This window comes from Pelobates fuscus, chromosome 7 (assembly GCF_036172605.1).
Source record: "Pelobates fuscus isolate aPelFus1 chromosome 7, aPelFus1.pri, whole genome shotgun sequence".
Classification (NCBI taxonomy): Eukaryota; Metazoa; Chordata; class Amphibia; order Anura; family Pelobatidae; genus Pelobates; species Pelobates fuscus.
Genome location: NC_086323.1, coordinates 69,612,729 through 69,640,192, shown reverse-complemented (window position 1 = coordinate 69,640,192; position 27,464 = coordinate 69,612,729). Strand labels below are relative to the sequence as shown.

Here is a 27,464-nt window from a genome sequence, read left to right as displayed (position 1 = left end):
AAAGGTAGGGAGCAATAAATAAAATGATGTTATTGTGTGCAAGAATGTGGATGTGTGTGTGTCTGTCAGTTAGTGTGTGTGTGTGTGTGTGTGTGTGTGTGTGTGTCTGTCAGTGTTGCGATGGCTGGACAATAGAGGACCTGGAGGTGCATGGAGGCACGCAACGCCATGTCACATTCCGACATCACATCAACATGCTCCACCTTCATAGGTTTTCAAGGAGTAGCAGGAGGATCCGCTTTGGCACAAGGTGCAGACGGCGCTATTGGGGGTATACCAGAGGCTGGACTCGAGAGTCGCATACTGGCGGTGGCAATGTGAGTGGAGTCTGCTTGTTGGCTAATATTGTTTTTCTTTAAACAAGGGCTGGGGTTTAGTAGAGGGGGGGCTAGGATTTAGTAGAGGTTGGGGGACTGGGGTTTAGTAGAGAGGAATGCTTTTTTTTTTTTTTATACTGTATTTTTCAAAACAAACCTACGTTTCTATAGAAATGTATGTTTTTTTTTGCGGCCCACAAACTTAAACCTTGTTTATTTGGCCTGTGCTAGCCTTTCAGTTTGACATGCTTGATGTACACAGAGGCAGCTCCAGCATTGGTTGAAATAGACAATCGCCTAATATTTTGCTGTCGCTGGGGTTTCTCCCTGAAGTAAATATGGCTTTATTTAAAAAAAGTACAATAAAAATATTTGGCTTAATTAATAGTGCTTCTTTTTTATCGTGTTAACAACATAGGCAACATTTTAACCACACAAAAGGTTTATCAAGCCTCGTGCTCAAAAATGACTGCCTAGTTGTATGCTTACTCCATGAGATATGAAGTTGCACAGTTAAAGTGGCAGATAAAGTGACAAGTGAAATATTTATACCATACACTACTATAAGGCCAAAAGTATGTAGACACCCCAATTAATTACTGAGTTCAGGTGTTTCATCCTCACCCACTGTCAACAGGTGCATACAATCCAGCACATGGAAATCTCAAAGGACAAACAGTAGCAGTACAATGGGTCTTACTAAAGAGTTCAGTGCCTTTAAACAAGGCACATTTTTGTTTACTCACCATGCTCTCACAATAGATTAATTTTATACATTTTAGTTTATTTAGCACTATTTATTTATCTCTCACCTTTGGATTTAGTGTAGGATATTTGGGTACTGTGAAGTAGTGGTGGGCTTAACACAATACAGCCACATGGTGGAACTGAATCCCCATATTTTGTATAGGCAAATTAAGTAGCCTTATAAGATTATTAGTGTATTTTATGTGTGCGCCGTAATTTAATTTGTATCATGTTTAAACAAGGCACTGTCATGGGAGACCACCTTTGCTCCAAGTCAGATTGTGACCATTTTAGATATTTACCATGGTCAGCTATGACGACTTCTAAAGTGAAGTGGAAGCATCTATGAGCTCAGCCATAAAGTAGTATCTCATGTGTGCACAGATTGGGAGCTCTAAGGGCGGAGTGTAAAAATTACCTATCATCTGTTGCATCACTTACTACAGAGTTCCAAACTGCCTCCTGGAAGTTACCTCAGGAGAACAGCATAACTGTAGCCGGGCAACTGTACTCAATCTTCACATTAATGCTGGAGTGGTGTAAAGCACACCACCACTGGACTCTAGACAGATGGAAATGTGCCTACTAGTGTTATCAGTCACGCTTCACTAAGTGAAAGTCTGATGGAGTAATCTAGATGTGACAGATGCCAGGAGAATGCATCCAATGTAAATGAACAGTATAGTAACTTGTGCAAAGTTTGGTGGAGGAGGGATAATGGTCTGAGACGGTTTCTCTGGGTTTGGTCTAGGCCCCTTACTTCCAGTGAAGAATTATTGTAATGCTACAGGATACAAAGACATTGTAAACAATTTGGTACATCCAACTTTGTGGCTACCGTTTGGGAACGGCCCATTCCTGTTCTACCGTGCCACTATGCTCAAAGAGAGATCCATGAAGACATGGTTTGATAGGATTACCATGTATAGTCACTGCCACAGTTGTGCTAGTTTTAAACCCCCAACTCCCCCCCTTCCCCCCCCAAAAAACAAAAAACCCAACAACATGGAGGATATTTGGGATTTGGGTGGAGAAAAGTCTAGTCATGCTCTCTGGATTAACTTTACAAGGATGAATGCAGGACATACAACGTTACTGGTAAAAACTGAGGAAATCCGAAGTGTTCGAATCAGAGAATCTAGTTAAACAGTGCTTCATTCTATAATTTTATATCAATATATTCATTGATACAACTCCAACTACTGTCAAGTCTGCCTAAAATGCTCACTTCTCACTAACGTTTGTGGAACATTTATTAAACATGGTTTTCATCTAGACTCTCTATTGTGATTATACAACTGGTATCAGTACTGACGAGAACCCCTTGGAGCAAGAACCACGTGTCAGATCTTAATGATATCAGAGATTTTAAAGGATGTTTTTGATTTCAGTATAATTCAACAAAATTAATTACAACTGTCTATATGATATCTTATTTGTATGCACCCCCCAAAATCAGTGTGAATTTTAAATTATTAGCTCACTGAGTAACACCCTCCTACAGAGCAAGAGATGTCAGGGGGCCTCTTTCATGTTAGGATCTAGGTAACCAGACAAATGGTCTCCAGACTCTCAGGGTGTTCAAACCACAGCAAGATTTATTAGGCCAATAAAGTGACAGAGCAGCAATGTTTCGACCTGCTACGAGGTCTATGTCAAGCTAACACCACATATCAAATTCAGTGTATATATATCTATTGTGCAAATTGATGATAATTAACCAATAATACATTTACATATACTAATCATCTAAAATATATTTACATCAGTGATATAACAAACTATGCAAACAAAATAGTAATATAAAATACAGTAAGAGCTCACCTCTGTGTGCCTATAGGAAGAAAGGAAAAAGGGGCAAAAGAAAGATTATATAGAGATAAAAAATAAACGCTAATAAGAGTCCTAAGGGTACACTTCCGGTCCGATGGAACGCAAAGCTGCGTTTAGGATCCAGGTAAGAGCAACTTTCCCCACTGGATAAAATGGCCATGAGGTTTTGGATAAGTATACATTTTATTTAATATTTAATGTTCTTACCTTTTACATTTTGTTTATATATTTTTTAAAATAAAAACCTACTTATTACGATTCCAAATTTTCTACTATTTACCAATAGTTTAAAGGTTTTCTGAGTGCTGGCTGCCCATTATCAGATAGCCCTATATCTAGTTATAGTCATAATCTCTAAATCAATGCAGTGTTAGAGACTTTAATCAATTATAATGTACAGAGAATCTTAGATGTAGACAGTGCTGTGTAACTGAAAATGCTTGCCCTATCAATCTGCTCCTAACATTTTAAGACAGGAAATCAGATAAAGCGAATTGCTAAATCATGAGTTTGCTAACTCAGCAACAGTAACAAAGCAAACAAAAAATCCATTGCTCTCATATGTATATGTGAAATAAAAAAATGAAGGGAGAGGGTAGTGCAATCTTATGAACAAATGTGTAAAATATTACACAATACATTAACCTCTTAAGGACCAAGACTATTTTGTGATGCGTTTGTGACCCAGGCATTTTGGCACTTTTGCCATGCATTTATTCTACCACAATCTCCCCCTTTATGTTTAATCGCATATATAATATTTTTGTTGTTGTTGCTGTGCACAAGATAACAAGCTAGCTTGCATGGCCACAACAGCAGGAGCAAACACCATAAAATCAAACATACGTAGACCGTGTCAAGGCATCAATGATAACTGCACATATTTTTAAGAAATACACAAATACAGGTTAGGTAAATATGTCTACATGCAGGCTGATAATGAGCCTTGTATCTGTCTAGACATGAAGGTTAGCAACAGGCTACTTGACAATTTAACAGGCGATAGAATGCTGAAAATTCCACTGGAGCCGGATATCACACTGCATTGCATATATCCGATAAGCAAATGAAAAAATACATAAAAATAAAAGAACAATAACTAGTATGAGTGTTGGTTGCTTGATATGGTAACTATTGTATCTTAATATTAAAAAAGTGGGAACAATAGATTTTTCTCATTTAGCCAATGCCCTGATTTGGAAAGTAAAAACGAATGGAGGATGTGTGAGAGTCGCCAGCAGTAGTGCAAGCAATACCTTGACTTTATTGACCAAAGCAGAAATTATGGAGGGATGACACAGGACATTAACAAAGTTTCCACGTGGCCGTTTTAGCCTAGAACATGTACTTTTCCTGACAATTCTCTCCGGTTCCTAGTTTAGTAAGTACACTTTTCTCCATTTGAGTTTTAAAGTCTTACAGCAAGAAGTACTTGAAAAATCTTCTCTAAGTCTTAAACTCTAACAGAGTGGAAAGAATTTGTAGTCGAATTTCCGCTATAGGTGCATTCATTTTTTGTGTATTGGTAAAGTTCAAGACAGTTTGATGCAAACTGCATTGGGATTGAGAGAAATGGTTGTATGACTGGATTTACACAGGAGACATAGACACACAAAATGATATAAACCATAGCTCTGGTGGGAGTGCAACTGAAACAGTCTCTTTTAGTAAAAAAAAAAAAAAAAACTTTTATAAAAAAAAAAGATATCTTAAATGAAAATAAACAATAGCAACCACCAATATATTCTGAAAGAAATACATCTTATGGCAGATATATCCTTACAGGGGAACTAGGCCTAAGAATGGTTTCCTCATTGTGGGGCAATATATACTGCTTGTAGGTGTGATTTTTGTACTATATTACCCAATGTATTGTTTGTATGATTTTTTTTCAGCTATACCGTATAAAATATACCTTGAATGATTTTTGCGGTTTATATAACTGTTTTTATTTTACCAACATAGTAAATGCTTCCCAACCTTACCCACTTTGATCCCCCACTACCTCAAGTAATGGAGACTGTGATTTAACAGTGATTTGTGAACTAGTATGTGGTGGGATTTTCCTTATTATGGATGACGCCTTGAAAAAGGTGGAAGGAAAGTCATGATTCATATCTACTGCTTAATTTAGAGGTTATTGACCGCAAAAAATGTTACGTGAAGCTCACTAAGCTTGATACTGGGAAATGTTGGGAATAGTTGAGAGGAGATTATTTTAAATCATCCCACTGTACTGTTTTTTTGCCTTTTGGATCAACAGCAAAAACAAATGTGAGAAAGGCTGATATTGATGTACGCATGTCTCTTTTCACATTTGTAACTGTGCTTTGGATCCTAACTTTTTTTTTTCTATTTTCTGCCAAATTTTTCAAATAGAACATTTTTCAATATATAGAAATATATGCTGGTATTTTAGTACACATTTTTTATTTTTACCTTCTTTAATATTTTCAAGTCCTTGCTTTATTTTTTGAGATTATAGCCTGATGTAGCTAATGTATCTTTATTTTACAATATACTAACTTTAAATACGCTGTCAAAGTAACAAGAAAACAAACAAACCACAAAACGCAACACCTTCTAACACAGTATATTTATAGCCAATAGCAACAAAAGCAGGAAGGATTGTGCTTGTACGTCACCTGTGGTAACAGAATCCATCATCTATTGACCATTGTCTGCTGTATTATAAAAAAAGACTCAGTACTCCGTATTACCAAAATAGTGGAGTCTTCGAAAAGTTGTAGTTCTGCGATTTATGCAATCACTTAAGCAAGTATAATATAAGTAGAATACAAATTAAATGTGCTGGTGATTGAAAGATACAAAGCAAGCATAGTACAGGGGACATTACTACCACCATAAACGCAACAGCTTACTTTAGTGGTTATAGTGCAATTAGTCATTGTTTGCCATTCCCCTTTTTTCTTTCAAACAAAAACAGGGGCAACCCCTGGCAGGCCTCTCTGCACCCGCTTAGATAATGTGTCTCCAAAGCCACCCAATCTTGGGAAAAAATAAACCGCTGAATAGCATTAGGCAGTTTTGCCCAGAGCTCTACTGGCCATCACTGAAACCTAATTTAAAAAAAATATATCTACACATTTTGCTACTGGTGCATGACCTGACGTGTCATTGTGTTGCTTGCAAATTTATGTTTTAAGAATTCCAGGTCTTGTCTTTCAAAATGCAATTCTTCTAAAAACTTGGAAATGAACTGTGTATATCCGGAATTCTTCTGGCAATCCTTATGTTCAGCCATTGTGGGTAGCAATCTGTAAGAAATACAAGGTTCCATATTAAAGGTTATTTAAGAATAAGATACATTATCTTAGATTAGTACTAGGAATAATTATTTCAATCCTACAAAGCAAAAATATTAAAAGGCCTATAATCCTATACTGTAGACTGTTACAAATATTAAAGAAACACTATAGGGTCAGGAACACAAACATGTATTCCTGACCCTATAGTATTAAATCCACCATCTAACCCTCACACTCCCCCTCCCCCTCCCCCCCCCCCCATTTAAAACCAAAATATTAGAGTAAAGCTTCACAAAGAAAAAAAAATGTAAAAAAAGGAAAAAAAATAAAAGAAGAGGGACAATAATACTAAAAAACAATAAATCAGAGTAAATAAAAATCCAATAAGTGAATGGATAGGTCTACCTTCACTAGATATATAAAATATATCCTCAAGAGTACCCGTAATAAAAGACAAATATAAAAGGATAATAAAAAAGATATATAGTATTTACTAACATACAATTTATAAACAAATATTACTATAAAGCCAGGTTGAGTTCTTGGTCAATTTCAATTTTAGTAAAGCTTTAAAATACTTGTTAGGCCATGGCAAACTCATCCACAGTGACATGAGGCATATGTAGATATAAACAGTTTATAAAATGATATAAATAATGCATTTGCAACAAATGAGACTTCCAACTGTTGGGTACATCAACAAAACATTACTAAGTACATTGGGAAAGTAATTTAAAATCTCATTTGTTTAAAACACAGTCTGGCCTCTAACTCTCTATGTAACTAACATTCCAGCTAACAAGAACAAGCCATTGAGATCTTGCAAATTATTATTTTATCAACTTCACCCGGTGCCGCTGGGCACATCAAATATGAATCAGGATAACTCTCCTAAGGAGTGGATCAATAACCACAGAGAAGGAATCAGAACAGTGCATTTTATCCCAGCCCAGAAAAGTACATCTAAAACAGTCATGTCAGACACGGCTTTCATGATTTTAAAAGACAGGTTTAAATGGCAGTGCGCTTAGAATAGAATATGTTGTTGCTCTGCTTATTATATGATAAAGATTTTTGGGTTGGGATGGGTTACCAAATTCTAAAATGTTCACATAACCTCGATTTATTTAAGGAAATATTAAGCATGACAATAGCAGATGAAAAGGGGAAATAAACACGATTTGGGGATTTATCCTTGGATATATAGTTTACTTTTCTTTAAGAGTCAATTACTAACCAGGTAACTTCTAAAATATTAATCCAACTGAGTCATATCTGGAATAAAAGTCTTTATAAGAAAAGATTTGGGAATGGGGCCGAGACATATATACTGACTGCAGTAATCAGACAGACATTTAAAAGAGAATATATTTTTGTCCTATAATGTTTGAGGTAGGGAAGACTTCCATCCCATATAAAAAAAATTAAATAAAAATACATCCAGGTTCCATATCTCCCTAGAATTTACCAAGCCTTTCAGAGCGGTACTACATGAAAGGTTTCAAACCTTTACATATGTCACATCTGCTCTAACGACCACTCATAATGATGGCATGCCAGGAGATTTCAAATGTTAAAGAACTTGCATAAAGTATTTTCAAAACATTTAAATTCACATTTGGTCACATCATTGATAGTACCGTAGAACTAGTAAGAGCAACCTAGGCACAATTACAGTTCTTTGGTAGAAGCACATAAATGAAAAACTGGAATTAGAACTATCTTTGGAGGGGGCATGGCCTGACAGAGGAGTGAGCTGGACGCTTCTGTGTAGAGCTCCGCTCCAAACACGCTACATATAGCATACAAAAGCCTAAAAACAGAGCTGTGTAAAGCAAAAATGAAGAAAAGGAATTTGAAAAAAACACTCTAAAAGATGCCCGGAACCGGGAGCCACGGTAAGGGACCTCTTCGCGGCCCACAAACCTGGATTGACATAAAGTCAAGATGGCGCCGGGGTAGGCCCCACTTCTCCACCAGCCTCTCTGCAAGCTAATAACGCACTAGATAACCCCTCAGGGGATACTACCCAAATTCTCACCAAGCTATCCGAGGTCAGAACATACCTAGCGGGAGAAATCGTGAAGTCTATGACGGTGCTACAAGTCGAGATCCACTCCCTGGGCATGGGCGTCCGCAGGGGGGATAAGAGGGGGCACTTGCGCCCCCCCCCCCTGATTTTTCAGCTTGTTATGCTATTTTTCGTGTGATTGAAATAGGTGGCGCTGTGTATGGAGAGAGACAGGGATAGGAAGCTACATCTTATCCCTGCTTCTTCTCTCATTACTGAATCCGCAGGGGAGCAGCACAGAGTGCAGCCAGCAACTCCAAGACTGCATAGGGAAGGTAAAGTAAGAGAAGGAGCAGAAAGGAGAAGGAACAGAAATGAGCAGCAAGGAGAAGGAAGGTTCAGCAAGGAGAAGGAAGGGTCAGCAAAAAGCAGGAAGGGTCAGCAAGGAGCTGGAAGGTAAAGCAGCACAAAGGTAAAGTAGAAGGAGCAGAAAGGGAAGCAAGGAGCAGGAAGGGTCAGAAAGAGCACAAAGGTAAAGTAGGAGAAGGAACAGAAATGAGCAGGAAGGGACATCAAGGAGCAGAAAGGGTCAGCAATGAGCTGGAAGGTGCAGAAGGAGCACAAACAAAGTAGGAGAAGGAGCAGAAATTAGCAGGAACGGTCAGCAAGGAGCAGGAAGGGTCAGCAAAGAGCAAGAAGGGTCTGTAAGGAGAAGGATGGGTCTGCAAGGAGAAGGAAGGGTCTGCAAGGAGAAGGAAGGGTCTGCAAGAAGCAGAAAGGGACAGAAGGAGCACAAAGGTAAAGGAGCAGAGAGAATCAGAAGGAGCACAGAGGTAAAGTAGGAGAAGGAGCAGAAAGGGTCTGCAAGGAGCAGAAAGGTATCAGAAAGAGAAAGGAGCAGAAGGGCGCAAAATAAGCAGAAAGTAGCAGAAAGGTAAAGGAGCAAAGGAGAAGAGAAGATAGTGTCAGAAGAAAAAGAAGACTGTGTCAAATGAAGGAGAAGAAAAGGAGATTGGAGCAGGAAGGACAAGTGAAGTGAACCTTCCACTTTATTCTGGACACCACATCATAACGCTTTGGTACCTAGGCCTGGCAGAGAAACTTTGGACCTTCTCATCTCCCCAGGTAAAAAAAATAAATAAATAGGGTTAATGTGTTCACTTTAATTTACTGAGTGTCAGGAAGCACAGAGTGCCGCTGGGTAGGGGTGTCGCTGATTGGCTAGAGCGGTCAGCTGGCACTCTAAGCTAATCAGTAGCTCCCCATTCATAAAAAAGTAAAAAACATTTTTATGAACCTGGAACTAGCGACTGGATTAGAGAGTCAACTGACCACTCTAACCAATCTGCAGCACCCATGCCTGACATCAATCTGCACTTCCTGACACTCCATTTCAAAAGCCAAATACCACTGAGCGACCTGGAGATCTGGAGCTGGAGCAAGCTTTTGGGGTTAAACCATTTGAGAGCGGTTTAACCCGTTAAAGGAAAGGGCGCACCCAGGGGCTTCCTGGCATCATAGAATTTTCATTTAGATTAAGTTGTTATGGTGACCAGAATGTTCCTTTAAATTGCTTAACCCCTTAAGGACCAAACTTCTGTAATAAAATGGAATCATGACATGCCACACATGTCATGTGTCCTTAAGGGGTTAAAGAAACACTATAGTGTCAGGAATACAAACATGTATTCCTGACACCATAGTTGTGAAAACGCTATTCACCCTGGCTTTATGTGATAATGACTATGCCCCTTCCCATTCATGACACTGTAAAAAAAGGGACCAAGCATGGATGTCATTACAATTATGCCCCCCCCCCCCATGAAAAAAATTCCTGCGAACGCCCATGTCCCTGGGCACAAGGACCGCATGGTTGGAGGAACGCCTAGAAACCACAACGACCGCATTCAACGCTGCGGACACCCAGGTGAATCGCCTAACATCATGAATGCATGAGGTTGAGCTTGCCCTGGAAGATATGGCTAGCCAGTCGAGGCACAATAACATCCGCCTCCGGGGCCTACAGGAGAAAGCGGAAGAGGGCACTCTCTATGATCCTATGCTCTCCATATTACAGACCCTGCTGCCTGCCATCCCAGATGACCAATGCGAGCGCACAGGACCCTTTGGATGAGGAGACCAGACCAAAATTCACCAAGAGTTGTGGTGATCCGGTTTCTCCACTTCCAAACGAAGGAAGCTTTAATGAAGAAGAGCAGAGAAGGGACTATTAAACATGAAGACGCGAAACTCACCATGTACCAAGACTTGGCGCCCATCACAATGGGAAGCCCATTACAGACGCTATACGCTGGGCTGGCCTACGATATGCCTGGGGATGGGATGGGAAAAGAGGATCAAGGCGTATACGACAGCACTGTGCACCTAACAGGGCAATGACCATAAATATCACCTCACTAAACGTCAAATGCCTTAACTCCCCAACCAAGCAACGGCTTATTTTCAGAGAATTGAAGAGGTTACAAGCAAACTTTTTTTTTTACAGGAGACACATAGCCCCCAAAACGCTAACCTCAGACTAAAGGATCACCCGTATAACACAGCTTATGAAGCCAGATTATATCGTAAATGCAACGGCGTAGCGATCCTGATAAGAAATAACTCTCCATTACAAATCACGTCTACCGATCCAGATTCAGAGGGACGATTATGTCAGACAGAAATCACTAATTACTCTGCTGTATGTCCATCTCTGCTCGGAGAGCTGAGGATTGGGGTAGACTAACCTATATAGACCAGTGGGAGCAAGACTTAGGTGAAGAACTAGAGGGAATAGAGTGGCAGGAGATATGGAAGGCGAGTAATTCTACTTCCATGTGTGTGAGACACTCAAGGAATAATCCTTTAAGACAACGTTCCGATGGTACACTACCTGGTAAAATTATACAGAATGCACAAAGTACCATCTGATGAATCCTGGAGGGGATGTAAAATGAGGGGCACATACTGGGACTGCCCAGGTAACGAAAGAAATACAGATTAGACACAGAGTCTTAGGAGATGAACTAGGCATGACTTGATTGTCTAGACAAAGTTGAAGAATGTGAGAGAACAAAGTAGTGCATCTGTTATTGAGCAATGTATTGATAAATAATGGAGGAAGATTTAGGAGGCAGAGGTTAAAAATGAGGAAAGCACAACTAATGCAATAAAACCCCTTTTACAGGCCTACGTAGAGTGCAATGTTAGGCCTGTGGGTTGAAGATTTGCAAGCTATATTAGTTCAATGCAATGTCCATGTAATCACAAATGACCCAGCACCCTTCAACTTGGGATATAAGGAATTACCAACCCCAGACATCTATATTCATTTTTAAATTACCCTGATTTATTTCCCTTTCTGCTTTGCAGGTTTGATGTAGCGGAATGGAAATGAATAGGAATTTCCAACACAGAAAATCCTTTGCTTTACATATATAAAATTGTAGGGTGTAATCTGGGGTTATCTATGGTAAAAGGTAATCTACACGCCTATCTCCAAAACGCCTAGGGTGTGCTGAAGGAATAAATAGCAACGAAAAAAAGGTCAGGGACAGAGCAATATGCTTCTGCACGAGAGTTTGTGTCATGCACACAATGCAAATTCCCACTTTCTATCCACCCTGAAATATCCTCAAGAACTAACTCAGAACTAAAGTCAGATATAGGTAACCTTGGCATCCCAGATATTATTAATTACAGCTCCCAGAAGGTGGCTGAGAATCATGGGAACTGTGGATGCTAAACATTGCCTGTGCTATGCCATCATTCCTTTGAGCACTGCCTTGGTATTAATGAACCATATAAGACCAGGATTTCCAAGTGACCCGTATGAGAATTCTGCACTGATTAAAGATGTAAGATTTCAGCTCAGCATTTAAATTATTAAAGAGGTAAAACATACACAGTGCTTTGAGTTCTATACTTCAAAATCCTGGTTTCATATTACATAACAACGGATGCTCTGCACTCACAGACAAAAAGTTAATAAAAGTGTTACTTAATCACCTTTTTCAGCGGGTTACGCCAACAAAGAGTGCTTAGTTAGGAGTAAACACATTTTGTCCTTTGTGCAAAAAAGATAAACAGATATTTTACAACTCAGAAAACGACGAATAAACTTTGTAACAGTGGTTCAGATAGCAGTTACAGCCATCAAGGGTTTCTGCAATAGGAAAGGGATTCAGGAAGGCTACTGAGGAAGTCCTGCTAGAGAGAGATCACAGTGTGGTTAGATCTGGCGCTGGGAGTCAAGGATATCAGAAGAAAAGTCTGGAGCACCTTTGAGCTCCCTCACAACATGGAATCAAAGATGATTAAAAAAAAAAAAAGGAATTGAAATTCACCGATATCAGCAGTTTCATCTACAAGTAATACCATACAGGGGCACTCTATATAAAAGATCAACAAGCTATATTAGAAAATCAAAATGAACAATAATGCGTGAACTCACAGAAAAGCAGAATATATTCGCAAAAAAGTGTTCCAGATTTAATACGACACAAAACAAAAACAAAAACACAAAAGTAACTAAAGTATAGTATCCGGAATGTAAACATTAAATGTAATTATTACATTCCGGATAATGTTACAATATTATAATATAAGATAAAAGAATCCTGATACAAAAAATATCAATTGTTTCAACCATTGTTTCATCCAAATTACCTTTCCCCAGGGAGGATAACAAACCAACCAGGTGATCACTATATATAGCAATGAAATAATATAAGGATAGTTCTCACCTGGAGAATAACAATAAGAGAACAATGCATGTGTATGTAATCACACACAATTTTGGTTAAGGCAGTATGATGCTTCATGGGATATCCCTGGGGTCTCATTGTTTTTGTAAACATTTATTAGGTACTGCAAATTCTCTGGATTCACACCAATGACAGCGTTGTCTGGATTGCTTTGAGGTGTTTTTTGTTTTTGAAGCAGTGGGTGGCCACATCATTATATTATTTTATTGCTGTACATAGTAATCACTTGATTGGTTTAATATCCTCCCATGGCAAAGGAATTATGGCCAAAATTTACGTTATTTTGGTATAGTTATCCTAGTATTGTATGCCCATTATCCTAGTTACTGGTGTGTTCTTGTTTAAAAATAAAAAAAATTATTTGATGATTTATAATTTTTTATCAATAACAACACAATGCAAGTATATATAAGTATTCCAGTACAGCAGTACATTTATTTTATATCTCTCTATATCTGTCTCTATACATATATCTGAGGAATGGCATTCTTATTGAGTAAGCATGTATTACATTAAACAATAGGAACACTGTATCTAATATAACAAACTTAGTGAGGCCAAACTGTAGCCTAAATGTTGTAGTACAAAAGAAAAGGGAAGAAAAACAACAACAGTATAACAGCGATATACATAAATATTACTTTTGCCAGCATTAGGCACAAGGCAATTTATATTGTTTGAAACAGGAAACTTCAAGATAGGTGAAGTACAATGATAAAGAAGTTCCAAATGAATATACGTTTGCTTAAGTTTAATGTGGTTAACGTAGTCAATAGCATAAGAGTATTCAAGTAATAAGGATACCTCTACTGGCCACTCCTCATATGGCTTCTAGAGGTGCTTCCTGGGGCAGTGCTGCACAGTGTGCAGCACGACCATTCAGTGTCTCCACCCTCTACATGGATAACCTGAACTTTCCGCATAGAGGTACATTGAATCAATGCATCTCTATGAGGTGATGCTGATTGACCAGGGCTATGTTTGACTTGTGCTGGCTCTGCCCCTGATCTGCCTCCTTGACAGTCTCAGCAAATCCAATGCTTTCCTATGCGAAAGCATTGTGATTGGCTCATAACACAACTTCTGATGCTGTCAGCCAAGCATGCAGATCGGGGCAGAGTCAGTAGCAGCAGACTGCAATAAAGGTAAGATTTTGCTATATTTAGAGGGGCAGTGGGGGCTAGATGATAATTTTAACACTATAGTGTCAGGAATACAGATTTGTGTTCCTAACCCTATAGCGTTCCTTTAAATTTGGGAATATGATAAACTTTTTGTGAATACATTCTGCTTTTGAGTGAGTTTATGGATTATTGTTAGTTTGGATTTTTTCATAGAAAATTATTGTTCTTTTACATAGTGTGCTCCTCTATAGTAATATTTGTAGTGTATCGATTTAGCCTTGAAGGAAAACAGGGAATCTCCACTGAGCACTTTTTTGAGCTATAATCCATATATGTTCTGTTTTTAGTGCCCTCCACTGCATAAATTGTTATCAACGGTTTCATCTAACAGACATTAGTCTGAGCAGCATAGCAACACTAATCATTGGGAAACGGAGTTCTGAGCTATCTTCCTTCAAAGATTTCTCAATAAACGGACAAACGAATTAGTGTAAAGACTGTTACATTATTGTGAAAATCTATATTCAAAACATGCCTATTTCCTTAATTTTTTTTTTAAAGAGATTAAATGACTAAGTATGCATCATTTTTTTAAAATAACAAAAATACTTTTTGAACATACTTATATAGATACATATGAGCTCAAAACACACATCACATCGTAATAAAAGAAATAGAAATATATTTATACAACGTCACATCATTCTGTTTGCATTGTGCTGTACACTCACAAGTTCCAATAATTATCAAAGTCAAGAAATATAAAATAATGATTAACAGATTGGGATATTAGTTAAAAAACAAAAAACAAAAAAAAAACAACAACAAAGAATCCAAGTGACAGCATTTATAAGTGAACAAAGAATCCCAGTTATTGTCTGAAGACAAGCACAAACAAGGCAAACCGATGGATTAGAACATGACACCAGGTGGGAGACCAGGTGGGGGGTAAAAACTATTTTTTAAGGAAATCACTGTATTTGGCCCAGCAGCACAGGAGAACTGCTGCACCATATGGTACGTGCAGCATTTTTCAGTGAAGGAAGTTAAACTGCTAGTGAAAACATGGCAGTTACAGGCACAGCTGCTGCAGACGACAAAAAGTCAGGTCAGTCCTAACAGTTACTACCTTAAGGTTACAAAGGCGTGTGCAGGTCTTCAGGGAATGTTTTTTAGATGTGGATGGCAATGTACTATTATAGGACTTATACTTCTGCTACTCCAAAAAAAAAAAAAAGTATATATATATATATATATATATATATATATATATATATATATAAGGAAATGATGAGACAGAGCACTCCAAAGGTCTTGGTGAAAAAAAGATTATTTATCTGTGTACAGGAGAATCGACGTTTCGACCCGCAGGTCTTTATCAAGATGACAAAACTTAAAACAGTGTCTTTATATAACAAAAGTGATTAAGAGGTAATTACTTACCCTAACGTGACCATGCTGCCCCAAAGTCATGTGTAACCGCTGTGTGGTGATTGCGGTGTAGCGTGCAACGTGCGTAGCTAGATGATGACGTCAGAAGTGCGCGACCCATAGAGGTCGTGAGTGAGCGTCAAGTTACCATAGAAACCTCCGATAAGTGCGCGTGCGTGAGAATAAGTGAAACTTAAAAGATTAAAACCAATTGGAAGACAATCTGAAGTCTAAATTAGGAAAATATACCAGCTATGCCCCTGCGTGAATCTAATAAATTGTGCGTACCTGCAGTCTAAGAGGTCAAGATATTGAAGGAAAGATGAATGTATGTGGTATATCGTGATGAGAAGATGTGTGAGAGTGACAAGATAGTGCTGGAGTAAACGAGACCAGGAGTATGGTTTCACAGCGAAAAGAGGAGAGTGGGGAATGGAAAAAAGGTGTGAAGTGAAGTGAGTGGTGACCCAAAGGAAATGTGTGTAGTAATAAAACAACCCAATGTGACAAAAGACACGTGTGGTCAAAACTAAAAAGGGGGGGGGGAGGGGAGAAAGTGGACTATAGACTAGTGTGTGTATAGAAAACTAGACAGGTCTATTTACATATATACAAGGAAAAAATTGAAAAATGGGGCATAGCAAAAATACATCAATGCGGAGTATTGAAAACAGGCAGGAAAGGTCTAAGCAATTGACTAAAAGATGCCTATATATATCAAGTATTAAAACATGTACATAATAAGAGATGCCAGACAACTGATTCTAGGAAACTAGGTGAGAAACTATATTTAACGACTATCCAGAAATGAATGAAACGATATATATTCGTTAAGGCCTTTAGGATGTACTGTGTCTAATGTCTTTATCCAATATGCTTCACGTTGAAGCAGACTTTTGGAGCGGTCACCTCCTCTGGAAAGCGGGGGAATGTGGTCGATGGCTATGAATTTGAGGGTCGGAAGTCGATGATTTGCTTCTAAAAAATGTTTGGCCACTGGTTTCTCCGTCTTGCCGTCTCTAAAGGCGGTCATGATACCTGAACGGTGACCCTGCATTCTGTCTCGCAATGTGAGGTCCGTTTTCCCCACGTAATAAAGTCCACAGGGACATGATATAAGGTAAACCACATGGTCCGTGAGACAAGTGATGTGGTGTCTGATAAGGTATCGTTTTCCTGAGTGTGGGTGAGCAAAAGATGGGCCTGTGAGCATGTGTCCACAAGTGACACAGTTAGTGCATTTGAAGCAACCCATTTTCGTGTATCCTTTTTTTTGTCTCATATTGGTTGATGTAATCACTTTTTACCAAAATGTCCCTTAGATTGCGGTTGCGTCTAAAAGCAATGCGAGGAGGATGAGAGAATGTGGGGTGCAATGTAGGGTCTGCGGCCAAGAGATCCCATCTTTTCCGAATGACCTTAGCGATCTGGTCACTTGCTGTATGATACAGGAATGGTAGTGTGATGATTGCAGGATCTTGGAGGGTCGTAGTGGTTTTAGACTGAGATTGATCATAAATCTCAGTGGCTCTCTGTAGTGATCGATTGAGTATGTGTTGCGAATAGCCTCTCTGTAAAAAGGATTGTTGCATTACATCCATTTGGTCTTTAATGTTATCTGGGTCTGAATTGTTCCTCAATACTCTAAGAAACTGTGAGATCGGGAGAGATCTCTTAAGCGCACCTGGATGAAAGCTGGTGGCATGCAACACAGTATTACGATCAGATATTTTTTTGTATAAAGTGTAGCCTATGGAGTTCTGTGTCCGATATATCTCTACGTCGAGAAATTGGATCCTGTTGGTATCACAACAGTGACTCAGGCGTACAGGGGAATCAATGTCATTTAAGTCTTGGATCATGGTATCAAAAGATGAAGAAGAGCCCGACCACAGCATAAGGATATCATCCACATATCTGAAATAAGATATGATGTTGGTCTGATGTTTTAATAAAATGTGTTGTTGCTCATAAGCGTACATATAACTATTGGCATAGTTAGGAGCTATGGCCGATCCCATTGCAGTCCCCGTTTGTTGAACATAGAAGTTCTTCTCAAATCGAAAATAATTGTTGGTCAAAGTAAATTCCAAGCATTCCAAGAGGTACTCGATGGGTGGTCCGTAATATTGATCTGAGTGGATCAAAATCTGTCTCATGGCCTCAATCCCCTCTTGGTGAGGTATTATAGTGTAGAGTTTTTTTACATCTACAGTGGCAAGAGTGATGGGCCCGTCCGGAAGAGAAATTTGTCTGAGGTGAGTGAGAAGATCCTGTGTATTCTTGAGGCATGTTGGTATGAGTAAGGAGGGTATTTTACAGTGGTAATCACTAAATTTTGCCAGAGGTTCCAATATGCCACGTCTGGCAGAAACAATGGGTCGGCCAGGGGGATTGTTGGGGTCTTTATGGACCTTGGGTAAGGTATACAACACCGGGATATTGGGGTGTGGATCTATAAGAAATTTGGCAGTCTGTTCATCAATCCACCCTGCTTCCACTCCTCTGGTGACTAGTAGTTGTAATTTCCCCATGATGGTATTAGTTGGGTCAAACGTTATTTGTTTATAGGTGGTTTTATCGGATAATTGTCTGAGGATCTCTGAACGATAAGATGTATAGTTCTGTATAACAATGGATCCACCCTTGTCGGCCGGTCTGATTGTAATGTTGGTATCGCCTGCAAGGTCTTTGAGAGCCTTGTGTTCCATATGTGTAAGCAGGGCCGGCCTTAGGGGTGTGCGAGCTGTGCGGCCGCACAGGGCGCCATGGAGCAGGGGGCGCCGTGCGGCCGCACAGCCGGCCGGGATTTAAAATTTTTTTAAAAAATTTGCAGCGGGGGCGGAGCTTACCGTGCGGCGGGGGCGGAGCTAAAAGCGCCGGAAAACTGATTCACGGGAAGCAGGAAGGAGTCCCTGCTTCCCCACCAAACAGTCACCAGGAGCTGCACTGCCTCCACAATGAACTCCACAGGTAACTGTGATTGTCAGGTGAGTGTGACTCTCTGCCTGTGTGTATTACTGTCTGTGTGTGTGTGTGTGTATGACTGTCTGCCTCTGTGTGTGTATTACTGTCTGTGTGTGTGTGTATGACTGTCTGCCTCTGTGTGTCTGTGTGTGTGTATGACTGTCTGCCTGCATAGGCGTGCGCACGGGGTGTGCCTGGGCACACCCTAATCCCCGCAGCACGCCTATGTATTGAGACCGGCAGGGGAGATCTCAGGATCTCCGCTGTCGGCTCATGCAGAGCCGGCGCTATCCGAGCGCCGGCTCTGCTCTCAGCCTCCCTCCCCACCAACCCACAGGCAGGGAGGGAGGCAGGTTAGGACCGGCGGAGCTCTTGCCAGCAGCTCCGCCGGGTTCCTCTTGCGAGATTTGAGCGTTGCCGCAGCAACGCTCAAATCTCGCGAGAGTGAACTCTAGCCCCGCAGGGTAGAGTTCACTCTCCACTGGACCACCAGGGATGGCGGTAGCATGGTCCCCCCTCCCTACATAAGGTAACAAGGGAGGGGGGATATTAACTAAACGGCACCTCACCTCACCTCCACTGGACCACCAGGGAAGGCAGCAGGAACAAGAATCCCCCCTCCCTACATAAGGTAAGAAGGGAGGGGGGATATTGAGTCATGTACCCCCACAATCACCCACACACACAGCACCTACACACATACAGCACCCTCACACAGCACACACACACAGCACCCTCACACAGCACACACACACACATACATACAGCACCCTCACACAGCACACACATACATACATACAGCACACACATACAGCACCCACACACACACACAGCACACACACATACAGCACACACACACAGGACCTACACACATACAGCGCACACACACACACACAGGACCTACACACATACAGCACTCACACACACAGCACCTATACACATACAGCACTCACACACACAGCACCTATACACATACAGCACCCACACACACATACAGCACCCACACACATACAGCACCCTCACACAGCGCAAACACACACATACAGCGCCCACACACACAGCACCTACACACATACAGCGCACACACACACACAGCACACACACACACAGCACACACACAGCAACCACACCCACATACAGCACCCACACACAGCGCCCTTACACACACACACACACACACACAGCGCCCTTACACACACACACAGCAGTGTGTGTGTGTGTGTGTAAATATATATATATATATATATATATATATACACACACATACATATACACGCGGCGTGTGTTTGTGCTTTAGGGTGCACATCCTAATGCAATAGGCTGCGCACGCCTATGTCTGCCTGTGTGTGTCTGTGTGTATGACTGTCTGCGTGTGTGTGTGTGTATGACTGTCTGCCTCTGTGTGTGTCTGTGTGTATGTGTCTGTGTGTATTACTGTCTGCCTCTGTGTGTGTCTGTGTGTATTACTGTCTGTATGACTGACTGCCTCTGTGTGTGTCTGTGTGTATTACTGTCTGTGTCTGTGTGTATGACTGACTGTCTGCCTGTGTGTGTGTGTGTGTGAGACTGTCTGCCTTTGTGTGTCTGTGTGTGTGTGTGTGTGTGTGTATGACTGTCTGCCTGTGTGTGTGTGTGTGTGTGTGTATGTGTGTGTATGGCCGTCTGACTGTGTGTGTGTGTGTGTCACATACAACCAATACACGCATATCACACACTGTTAATACACCCATTACAAATATCACACATAGCATACATATCACACACAGTCATCACACCTACTATCACATACACAGACAACACAAACATTACAGCATACATGGATGAGGGGGGGGGGGGCGCTGTGAAGATTTTTCGCACAGGGCGTCTAAATGCCTAAGGCCGTCCCTGTGTGTAAGGTTTGGCGAGGTGGATCTTGGCTCCAAAAAAATATGGCGTATGTCATTTCTGACCATGTTGGAAAAAGCCTTAATAGATGGATGTAAGGTCTTGGGTTCCCATATACTTTTTAATCGAAAATGATGTTTGGATTGGGAGTGACTGTCGTGTTTAAATGTTTGTAGGTTGAGGGTTCTTTCCATCTTATATAGATCAACATCCGTTTTACAGAGAGGCTATTCGCAACACATACTCAATCGATCACTACAGAGAGCCACTGAGATTTATGATCAATCTCAGTCTAAAACCACTACGACCCTCCAAGATCCTGCAATCATCACACTACCATTCCTGTATCATACAGCAAGTGACCAGATCGCTAAGGTCATTCGGAAAAGATGGGATCTCTTGGCCGCAGACCCTACATTGCACCCCACATTCTCTCATCCTCCTCGCATTGCTTTTAGACGCAACCGCAATCTAAGGGACATTTTGGTAAAAAGTGATTATATCAACCAATATGAGACAAAAAAAAGGATACACGAAAATGGGTTGCTTCAAATGCACTAACTGTGTCACTTGTGGACACATGCTCACAGGCCCATCTTTTGCTCACCCACACTCAGGAAAACGATACCTTATCAGACACCACATCACTTGTCTCACGGACCATGTGGTTTACCTTATATCATGTCCCTGTGGACTTTATTACGTGGGGAAAACGGACCTCACATTGCGAGACAGAATGCGGGGTCACCGTTCAGGTATCATGACCGCCTTTAGAGACAGCAAGACGGAGAAACCAGTGGCCAAACATTTTTTAGAAGTAAATCATCGACTTCCGACCCTCAAATTCATAGCCATCAACCACATTCCCCCGCTTTCCAGAGGAGGTGACCGCTCCAAAAGTCTGCTTCAACGTGAAGCATATTGGATAAAGACATTAGACACAGTACATCCTAAAGGCCTTAACGAATATATATCGTTTCATTTATTTCTGTATAGTCGTTAAATATAGTTTCTCACCTAGTTTCCTAGAATCAGTTGTCTGGCATCTCTTATTATGTACATGTTTTAATACTTGATATATATATATATAGGCATCTTTTAGTCAATTGCTTAGACCTTTCCTGCCTGTTTTCAATACTCCGCATTGATGTATTTTTGCTATGCCCCATTTTTCAATTTTTTCCTTGTATATATGTAAATAGACCTGTCTAGTTTTCTATACACACACTAGTCTATAGTCCACTTTCTCCCCTCCCCCCCCCCCCTTTTTAGTTTTGACCACACGTGTCTTTTGTCACATTGGGTTGTTTTATTACTACACACATTTCCTTTGGGTCACCACTCACTTCACACCTTTTTTCCATTCCCCACTCTCCTCTTTTCGCTGTGAAACCATACTCCTGGTCTCGTTTACTCCAGCACTATCTTGTCACTCTCACACATCTTCTCATCACGATATACCACATACATTCATCTTTCCTTCAATATCTTGACCTCTTAGACTGCAGGTACGCACAATTTATTAGATTCACGCAGGGGCATAGCTGGTATATTTTCCTAATTTAGACTTCAGATTGTCTTCCAATTGGTTTTAATCTTTTAAGTTTCACTTATTCTCACGCACGCGCACTTATCGGAGGTTTCTATGGTAACTTGACGCTCACGACCTCTATGGGTCGCGCACTTCTGACGTCATCATCTAGCTACGCACGTTGCACGCTACACCGCAATCACCACACAGCGGTTACACATGACTTTGGGGCAGCATGGTCACGTTAGGGTAAGTAATTACCTCTTAATCACTTTTGTTATATAAAGACACTGTTTAAAGTTTTAGGTCATCTTGATAAAGACCTGCGGGTCGAAACGTTGATTCTCCTGTACACAGATAAATAATCTTTTTTCACCAAGACCTTTGGAGTGCTCTGTCTCATCATTTCCTTGCATATCCACGCTTTGCAGCACCGAGGCATTTTTCGAGGAATTAACTGTTAAGGTAGAGTGCCAGATTTTGAATTTGTTTATATATATATATATATATATAAAAAATGCATTGATGCTATAGAGCAGGGATAGGCAACCTTCGGCACTCCAGATGTTGTGGACTACATCCCCCATAATGCTGGCAAAGCATCATGGGAGGTGTAGTCCAAAACATCTGGAGTGCCGAAGGTTGCCTATGCCTGCTATAGAGAGAAAAGACGGGGCGATCAGACTTATTCTGATAATAGTTTTACAATTACTTTGTGACTTGTTGGGATGATGTACAATGACTGTACACAGTTTTACTGTTTGGGTTTAAATCACAAGCTCTGTAAATGTTTGTGGCACTATTATTAAAATATACTAATAAAAAATAAAAAAATAACGTTAAATACTTCATATTGCTGTATACCAAAATGATTTTGTACATTTATATGGTCTTCATTACATTTCCTGACAACAGTTTGTAAAATATAGAGTAGGTGACTTTGCATAACTGCTCTGTAGGTAAACACATAAAAGGGATTGAGCATCGTCCGTTAATGAGTTATACGGAAATTATTCTGCAATATAAAGAAAAAAAGATTTGCAGATACAGATGCTGTGCATCGTAGTAAAAGTTTATTTCAGCAAAAAATTTAAATAAAATAAAACGGTTTTCTATTAATTACATGGTTTATCCATCCCGGAGTCTGAGCTGGTCATGTATGTGCTTCCTTTCAGCTAAAACAAAACTCCAAGCACCAAACCCACAACAATACACTGCAGTGATCATGGTGCCAGTATTATCCTTGTGCCATCCCCAAATAAGTAATCAACGTATTTGTAGTGCGGCGGGTACCCACAGCTGAAGCTCTCTGCCAATGAGCTGGCCCTACACCGCGCAGTAGAGCTAAGAGAGGCTCCTCGTAGAGACGTCTGTCTCCAGGTAAGAAGTTTACATATTCCCATGGATTCCAGGTAAGATTTCAAACCATTCTTAAATGTTTTGACTAGCTATTCTGGAACAGCGCCTGAACACTCCTGGTAACCACGCAAAGTGCTGTTGTGTTTATGGTGCTTGCTCCTATAATGCAGCGTTTCCTATTTGGTGTGGTTTCGGGAGAACAAAATTAGGGTTCTGCCGCTATTTGTCCATAGTATGGCCAAGCCACTTGATCTGTATCGCTGAACAGAGGCCCAGTCAGGCGCTGTGGCCCTTTAAGACTGCGACTGGGCCCCTGTCGTATTGGATGCAGGGAGGAAGTGACATCCTGCTTTAATGTAATTTTTAGGCTTCACTTTACACAGGAGTCAATTGATAGCTCGAATAACATGGGATTATTAACCAACTGTGGATATTTTAGGCCATAACAACAAGTTTGCAATTTTACACAATTCCAGTTTAGTGTATAACATTAACAATTGTCAACTACATCTGACCAGATTTACCTTTATGTTCTTGACTTTCTCTGAATAATGTCTCATTTATTTTATTTTTAAAGAGACACATTCTTGTGGAAGTCCAGCGAGGCCATATATTGTTATCTTAAGAAAACAACTTGTTATCGAGAACTTGTTTTCTCGACGTAACAAGTTGATTGTCATGATTTGAGAGCCATACCTGACAACACATGGAAAAGTTTGCTTAGAAGGGCAGAAGACTTTTTTCGAGGAGGTACACGTTTTAATCTATACATTTAGAAGAGATTTTGCCTGCAAAATGCATAGATTTACTGGAATTTGCACCCGAAATGGACTTTTACATCCACAAGTTTTGCACGACAGCCTAAAAAGCTATAGTTTATGGAAATTCCACATATAGTATTAACAATTATATAGAAGGATAACTACCGTTGCTGTTAAAATCATATTATGTCAATTGTCAAGAAAGGAAATCACTAAAAAAGTTTTAAGGTAAACTTTGTAAAATTCAAGTCCTAGTTTATTTACAAATCTTATATGTAACAATGCAAAAGAAAAGAAAAAGGATTTCTCAAGAAACTGGAAAACTCATTTATATCTTTTTTTTTTTTTTTTTAAGGGAGGTTGATATTAAAACTAAAATCTACAGTAGAATTAAAAGTACAAAACATTCAGTGTAGGATATGGTTATAAATTTATAAATTAAGTCATAATACTGGTCAAATAAGGGTCTAAATTATAAAGAATATAAACAGTTAACATCGTCTTCTCAGATATTTCAATAAAGTTTTACCTGGTCATTTATAGGAGATAACTGCATATAACTTATGGAGTTTGTCGTCAAGAATCAAATATAAAACTTCCTTAACCCCTTAAGGACACATGACATGTGTGACATGTCATGATTCCCTTTTATTCCAGAAGTTTGGTCCTTAAGGGGTTAAAGGACCGCTATAGTCACCCAGACCACTTCAGCTCAATGAAATGGTCTGGGTGCCAGGTCCCTCTAGGGTTAACCCGGCCTGCTGTAAACATAGCAGGAGAGTCCCCAGCGCCGAGGGAGCCTGGCGCTGGAGAAAGGCAAGTGTTTAACCCCTTCTTCCAACTTCAGCCCGGCGGGAGGGTGGCCATGAGGGTGGGGGCACCCTCAGGGCACTAGAGTGCCAGGAAAACGAGTTTGTTTTCCTGGCACTATAGTGGTCCTTTAATAAACTGAACTTTATCTCCCCCCAAACTATTTTATCTTTTTTCTTATGCTTTCAAAATATTTGTAAGTTTAATATTTCTAAAAACTTTTCAATAAAAATATTTGACAAGAAAAAATAAATAAAAAAGCTACAGAATAATTCTACATGTAGATGGAACCCCCAACCCCCTTTGACCCGATATCTGAATATATTGAAGTTTTCTCTGATAAGTAACAGGCTTCACACATACCTGTAATGTGATTTGGAAAAAAAGTTCATTTATTTGTGTTCTTTACAAAACAATCATTGAGAAAGAAAGACATTTAAAATGTTTAGGGGTTCTTGAGAAACTGATTATCATCAATACAACAGTGTGAGCTGAGCTGCTAACATGACTCCGCTGATAGCCAATCACTATCCTCGCATTATGGACCCCATAACCCATAGCATGGCTTTGAAATACTATACAGAATATAAGTGGACAGTGATTGGTTGTGGGGACATAGTCAAAACCAAAAAAAGTGAAGCATTGGTAGTTTGGTTACATGTGGTTAATTTCGCCTCTCTATGCCTCTGAAGAGACAACATGCACTATACCGGTAACGTTAAAAATAGTGGATGTAGTCTTATTTGAACAGGTATTGGTTTGCATCGGTCTAAAATGCTCTTTCACTCTTTCAGCAAGTTTTTCATGATGTCCCTGAACACTTTCAAGATGTAAAACTCAAAACACTGGAGAACAGTCTTTTCCATTAGAACACATTAAATTTTAATGGATAGCTTTGATGCCATTCTTCAAGGCATTGACATGTGTCGACTAAAATGTTACTAGAGAAATATTTGTAGTTCATATTAATGTATTGAAGTCAAATATAAACAGAAATTCATTTTAAGAGAGCTCTCTGAAAGCACAAGTGTAATAAGCCATTAAATGAGATCTAAGCCCAAATCAGCTCACCATGTCCAAAATGACTTAAAGGAACACTATATTCACCTAAATTACTTTAGCTAAATAAAGCAGGTTTAGTGTATAGATCATTCCCCTGCAATTTCACTGCTCAATTCACTGTCATCTAGGAGTTAAATCACTTTGTTTCTGTTTATGCAGCCCTAGCCACACCTCCCCTGGCTATGATTGGCAGAGCCTGCATGAAAAAAACAAAAACACTGGTTTCACTTTCAAACAGATGTAATTTACCTTAAATAATTGGATCTCAATCTCTAAATTGAACTTTAATCACATAGAGGAGGCTCTTGCAGGGTCTAGCAAGCTATTAACATAGCAGGGGATAAGAAAATCTTAATTAAACCGAACTTGCAATGAAGAAAGCCTAAATAGGGCTCTCTTTACAGGAAGTGTTTATGGAAGTCTGTGCAAGTCACATGCAGGGAGGTGTGACTAGGGTTCATAAACAAAGGGATTTAACTCCTAAATGGCAGAGGATTGAGCACTGAGGCTGCAGGGGCATGCTCTATACACCAAAACTGCTTCATTAAGCTAAAGTTGTTCAGGTGACTATAATGTCCCTTTAATCTTTGAATATCTTTTGGTAAGATATGGAGGTTTGGTTATTTGTAGCTGAAAACATAAATTAATATTATTTCTGTGTAACAATACCTGCAACATCTGTCCCATCTTGGAGTCGTTCTGCCATGCATAATAATGATATGAGTCATTCTCGCATCCATTCTGACATGGCGCGTCATTTTTGCATCCATACCGACTCTGTGCATCATTCTAGTAAGCTCATGGGCTATCTAGCTAAGCAGTTTGTATAAAAGAGCTTCAATGGCTAGTTATCAGCTTATGGGCAGGGCTCTCTTGACCTCTTGTATTTTGTATGTTCTCCACTAATTGTACAGCGCTGCGGAATCTGTTGGCGCTTTATAAATAACAGTAATAAATAAATAAAAAATAGTATCTGTACAGAATTCCGAAGATCACATCTGAGGGCTTGCATCATTTTTCAATCCCAATGTAGGCTGTGTCAATCTGTCGCTACCGGCAATGCATTTCCTGGCATTGTATATGTGATCCTGACAAATAGCACATCTCTGGTTGGTGTTTAACTACCTAGAGATTGTCACAGACCACGTACACATCTTCAGGACTATGGTGTTCATTGATGGCTGTGTTCTCTTTCAGCAGATTAATACACCGTGCCACACTGCAAAAAAAATTTCAGAAATTGTTTGAGGAACATGGGAAAGAGTTCAAGGTGTTTCCTTGACCTCCAAATTCACCAGATCAAAATCAGATTTAGCATCAGCAGAGTGTGCTGGAACAACAAATCCCATCCATGGAGGCCCCACCTTGCAACTTGCAGGATTTAAAGGATTTGCAGCTAATATCTTGGTACCAAAGAAGAGGTTCAGAGGTCTTGTGGAGTTCATGTCTCCACGCATTAGAGCTGTTTTGGCAGGATGACGAGGACCTACACAATATTAGGCATATTAGGCAGGTGATTTAATGTTGTGGCTGATCAGTGTACAATTTCATTATACATTGTACAAATGAAATGTAATCAAACAATGCATACA

The 27,464-nt window shown here is 40.0% G+C and overlaps 1 protein-coding gene across 2 annotated transcripts in view; it reads right to left on the bottom strand.

Annotated features, from left to right (window-relative positions):
* Positions 1-5,589: 5,589 nt before the first annotated feature.
* Positions 5,590-27,464, bottom strand: part of RPAP2 (RNA polymerase II associated protein 2) — a 94,903-nt gene continuing 73,028 nt past the window's right edge. For both annotated transcript variants that reach the window (XM_063428392.1, XM_063428393.1), the window contains one exon: positions 5,590-6,175. In XM_063428392.1, the coding sequence (XP_063284462.1) occupies positions 6,010-6,175 (166 nt within the window). In that variant the 3' untranslated portion in view covers positions 5,590-6,009. The remainder of the gene's footprint in view (positions 6,176-27,464) is intronic.